The following is a 5,651-nucleotide window of genomic DNA, read 5'->3' as shown; positions in this document are numbered from 1 at the left end:
ATTACTGGTTTATTATAAAAAGATATAACTTAGGAATAGCCAGATGGAAGAGATGCACAGGGCAAGATGTATGAGGTAGCAGAGCTTCCATGTCCTCCTCTCTGGGCATGCCAACCTCCCAGCATCTCCATTTGTTTACCAACCTGCAATCTCTTCAAACCCTGTCCTTTTGGGTTTTTACGAAGGCTTCGTTACACAGGCATGATTAATTAAATCATTGTCTATTGGTGATGGATTCAATCTCCAGCCCCTCTCCTGTCCCCAGAGATCAGGGGAGTGAAACAAAAAGTTCCAACCCTCTGTCATGTGGTTGGTTTTCCTGGCAACCAGCTCCAACCCTCACCTGTTTCCAAAAGTCATCTCATTAACATAACAAGAGACACCTTTGCTGCTCTAACAGGACATTCTAGGAGCACTATGCCGGAAATAGGGACCAAGACCAAATATATCCTTATTATATAAATCACAATATCACACAGTGTGTCTTAGAGATCTAAGAAGGTACTTAAATATCTTTTTGAATTTACCAGAATTTATTTACACATTCTTCTACTGTTGGACATTTAGTTTATTTCCAATTTTCCAACTGTACCAAAAAATGCTGCAATAAACATTCCTATATATGCCATGCTGGGTTTCTGAAGAACATTATCAACTCTACCTCAACTGTGACAGTAATGTGATTGACATCACAATAAATCTAGATCAAAAAAATCATAAAGCCTACCTAGAATGAACTGTATCTTTAAGAGATTTTATAGCTATCAAGATCTCAGTTAAAAAGATGAACTTCTCTGAGCCAATAATCTTAGCGTCATAGTAATCATAAGTGGTAGAGGCAAATGCTAGCTCTGAATCAAAAGGGATGAAATGCCTGGAGAGTCACATATTAGGTCCATACTTCCCACAACTGAGGATGGAGATAACAAACCCTAACTTAGCACCAAGTCCAAGGCACTGCTGGAAGCACAAGTGTGGCTCATTTAACACTCACAATCACCTCCTGAAGTAGGCGGTGCTATTATCTCCATTTTATAGGAAGGAAACTAAGGGTAGGCAGTTTAAGTCACTCAGCTAGTAAGGCGTAGAGGTGAGATGTGAACCTATCTTTCTGGCTCTAGAGTCTGGGCTCTTTCCTATCACAGAAATTGATTTTAAACAAAACCTTTTTCCAAAGGATGTTCACCAGTAAGCAAAAATACAGCTAAAATGAAATGTTGCTATACCTTTGTTGTTTGTGAATAATTTTTAAAAATTTTGTTAACAGAAATAGAAAGTGGTAAAGCAATTCTGTGCAACTACTTTGTAACCAAGCAGTCTATCAAAGCCCTGTAGCAAGAGAGAGGAATATTCTAAGGACAACCATGTTAACATTCAGAATAAGAAATAGTGATGAGCTCAGGTTCAAAACTGACAGAGAATAGCACTATTCTCTAAGAAGTGAACTAGGAAAGTTTCGCCTGCTGAGTCTGTCATTTTGCTATTAAATGTGAAAGATATGTTCTACTTAAACTTCCCAGTGTTGTTTTTATAAATACTTAATGCTATGGTTAACCTTTACTAAATTATTCTTGACCAGTGAGAAAAGGCAGAAAGCAAAAGTTGCCATTTTGGAGAATGAAATGAGTCTTTCTATCAGTGGTTCTATCATCATATTTATTTTGGCCAACCACACTGTCAGGGTGCATTTAAATAAATATTTTTAAAGTCCTAGTGCATTTAAGAGAAATCGTAAGAGATTTCTTTAGAAATCTTAAAATGCTTATATACTTTAAGGAGAGGACACAGCACAAAGAACCAAAGTTGATCCCTTTCCACAACTGTATCTATATCATTTCTACTTCTATTTTATAGTACATAGAAACTACCTTATTAAAAGATAAGTACATGTACTTTCACTTTTGTAATGGGCAAGACCATGAGTGATAAGAAATAACAATATAGATTAAGTCAAATGGGAGTTGGGATAGTTGGGAATAAGAAAAAGAAATGTGAAGGGTAAAAGAAAAGAAATGTAGGCAGTAAATAAAATGAATCTCCAAATGGCTGGAAAAAGGAATAAGGTACAAAACAAGACTATTAGAAAGGGAAGACACCAGTCCATGCCAACTTCTGCTCGAAAGTTGGACCAGGGGCATATCTAGAAAAATCCAAACTGAAGGGATCTTATTTTCTATTTAACAGAGAAACAGAGAATGTAGGTCTGGCTTGGACTGAAAAGAGGCAGGGCTGAACTAGAAAATGCTGAGTTGAAGGACCTGCACAGAGACTTCAGGGCTGAGGAAAACCTCTCAGTAAGGATTCTCTCAAAGTGGGTAAAACTTGGCTCTGTAATTAAATGTGCACCTATAATTAATAGGCATAAAAAATCCTCTGGCTAGAGCAAGGAAGTCATTTGCACTCTATAACTTGGCTGAATGAGACATTGCTAATGAAAAATGGTTAAGAACAAGGGGCACAATTATACTCCTAAAGTCGTTTCCTAAAGAGGAGGCCTTGTCTTTGACTCGAATGGCCAAGACAGACAGAAAGGTCTTCCACTTGGAATACCTGGGGCATTTCTCCATGTCACCATCCCTATTGACTTCCTAGAGTATACCAGGCAATCTCTAAAAAGTAGTTTGAAAATCTATTATTAAGCCCAAGTGAATTTAGGAGAATGTGGGAACTAAGGGAATGATAAACATAAGCAAGAAAACAAGACATATGTGGCTGGGAAAGAATTGAGAGAACAAAGAATTAACTCCTGTTCCTCACTTTTCAGCTTATTCATTATCACTTAGATGTTTAGCATTCAAGCACAAGCAAAAGGATAGGAATAAAGTACAATTAGAATGAATCTCAATGATACTCACTTCTTTAGAAAATCTTGAAAGTCAGCTGGTAAGTCACTAGGGATAGTCACAGGGTACTCTCCACATTCTTGTCCTTGGCTGAGGGAAAGCAGCAGAAGGCCAAGATGCCAAACATCCCCTTTTTTCCCCGTTTTATAAGGTAGGGCACTGTCACTAAAACGAACTCGGGTTTGCTCAAACACATCCTCCTTGCAAATGTCTGCTAGGCGTTTAGAAATGCTGTAATCTGTAATCTTGACAGTGCCCTCTGCATCCACCAAGACATTTGATGCACTCAGAACTTTGTGCACCACAGAATTGCTGTGCAAATAATCAAGGCCCAACAAGAGTTGAGCTGTGTACCTACGAAGCTGATGCATGGGGATGGGGCCTGAGTGGCTCAGATGAGCAGCAAGGGACACCCCATTAAAGTGCTCCACTAAAATGTGCACCATGATTGAGCTGTCTTGCTCTTTGAGATTCATTGCAAAGTAGCGTACTATATTGGGATGGCTCAGTTTTACCAGTGAGTTGAATTCCGTTTCTGCCCCTTGAATCTGATAAGAAAACAACAAAACAAAACAGTAAGATAATAGTGGGTTGATCAGCATTAACTGGAGTTTCATTTCAAAAGGAAAATATTCAACAGAAAATGCACTTCTAAAGGAGAGGAGAAATGCCCTGAACTGAATCTCCTCTTAAACCATATGATCAAGCTAATAATTCATAAAGATGGAAAAAAATTAGTTGTCAACTTCTTTGATCTCAAACCTACTAGTGTACAAATACTATAAAATTAGTAAACAGCTTTTAAAATTTCTTTTGTAATAATGGTCACTAGAAAAAAGAAACATTAATTTTAAAATGACTTTTTCTGATTATAAAGATTTACTGTCAAAATTTTAACAGGTACTAATACAAAAGAAAAATCCTCACAAATTATCCATGTGGTCACCACCTGAAGATAACTTTTATGATTTTGGTGCATTTACTTACAGTTTTTCTTTATCGGAAATATACACACATTTCTAAAAACAAGGCTTTACCTACTATTTTGTAACCTTTTTATTATGCGACACTAAGACCTGCAATATTAAATATTCTCCTTAAATTCAGGATTATAAATTAACTCTAAAATATTCTCCTGTTCCCTAGGATTCAGTTTTGAAGCAATTATTTCAAATGATTGCAAAAAGCATAATTATAAAATACTATTTGGAGAGATGACTATTAATGCTATAATAAAGCTGAGAAAGGAGGTTAAGAAAGCAGCTGCAAAAGTTTGGAACATGTTATGAAAGTTCAAAAAGCAACAGCAAGGAGCTGAGGAAGCTCTGGTAAAAAAGGTGCTGGTCCCCAACCATCCCTTCTGGTTAAACAGATCTCATACCATTCTGGATCACCTTTACTAGTCATCTTGGATGCCTACCTGCTTTTTGCACTTATCAATCTTCTCTTTTTCCTGACTGGTAAGGAATGGACCCATTTTTTTCTGCCACTGAAGGACCCACTCATACAAAAAGACAAAGCTGCCAGTGGCTGTCTCCAAAGCATTGTAAACTAATTTTCCAAGCTGTTCATCACTGCCTGCACATTAAAGAAAATGTAATTAAATCTCACTGGTACATTTTCTGTGGGAATGAAAAAGGGGATATACAATTATTCTTTCAACAGTGGATACCATGTGCTACTTACAAAAAACATACTTCATGGAATACATGCTCTTTTGTAACTGATTTTTAATATTTAACAATATACTCTGAGCCCTAAAATATTAATTAGTATAAAGGACAAGAATCAACAATGAGACCTTAGTATCAAATCACTGTTTTCTTCCAGGTACCAGTATTCACAATGTTACTTTCACAGTTCAGCTCCAATAACTGTGCCTACTGGTGCAACAGTGTACCCTCACACAGCTCAATACTAGCTAACATGACAAGAAATCAGAAATAGGAACATTCCACCAAGATTATTCCATCAATGTTGATTGGTGTGCACAGTAAAAACAGATTTTAGTAATTTGGACATTTGAAAACATCATTGGTTTTCTAAACACAAAATGTGAAAGAATATCCTTGGCAAATACAAACTGGCTAATAGTTTCAAGGAAAGGAATAAGAAATAACAGTTTAATATGAAGCTAGAAAGAGACACATTTATTTAGTGATAGGTATATGGTTTTCACTTGTTCCTGGAGAGTTAAATTTCTGTAACGCCAAAAATTTTCCTATAAAAATCTACATTTTCTTTTTAGTTTCAAGTGTACAGCATAGTGATTTGACATTTATGTACCTTACGATATGGTCACCACTTAAGTCTATTAACCATCTGCAACCATACAAAATTATGATGTTATTGGCTATCTTCCTGGTGCTGTATATAAAAACGTATATTTTCATTAAAAACTACAATAGAAAATTACCAAAATATTGGAAATGAAGAAAAATATCACCCACAGTATCACCATTTTATTTCCCTTCTAGTTCCCTTTTTTTTTTTTTTTTTTCTAATTTACCAAATCACAGTATATGTAACAGAGTTTCTCACCCTTGACACAACTGACATTTTGGACCAGAAAATCCTTTGTCGAAGGAGACTGTCTCATGCACTGCAAGATGTTTAGCAGCATTTCTGACCTCTACTCACTAGATGCCAGTAGCACTCCTACCTACCCTAGTATTAACCATTAAAAATGTCTCCATATATCATCAAATGTGGACAAAATCACCCAATGGATAGACAGTATTTTTTTCTCTTAGTATGTAAATAAGTTTTCCATGATGCTGCATTGTCTTCATTACAAAAAAAAAAAAA

The 5,651-nt window shown here is 36.1% G+C and overlaps 1 protein-coding gene across 1 annotated transcript in view; it reads right to left on the bottom strand.

The window, feature by feature from the left end:
- Positions 1-5,651, bottom strand: part of EIF2AK4 (eukaryotic translation initiation factor 2 alpha kinase 4) — a 103,702-nt gene that overhangs the window by 70,237 nt on the left and 27,814 nt on the right. The window contains exon 9 of the mRNA XM_011355148.2: positions 2,856-3,391. Coding sequence (XP_011353450.1) covers positions 2,856-3,391 — 536 coding nt within the window. The remainder of the gene's footprint in view (positions 1-2,855; positions 3,392-5,651) is intronic.

The sequence above is a fragment of the Pteropus vampyrus genome, unplaced genomic scaffold (genome assembly GCF_000151845.1).
Source record: "Pteropus vampyrus isolate Shadow unplaced genomic scaffold, Pvam_2.0 Scaffold19, whole genome shotgun sequence".
NCBI classification, from domain to species: domain Eukaryota; kingdom Metazoa; phylum Chordata; class Mammalia; order Chiroptera; family Pteropodidae; genus Pteropus; species Pteropus vampyrus.
Note: the sequence above shows the minus strand (reverse complement) of the source record. Positions and strands in the feature narration are given on the sequence as shown.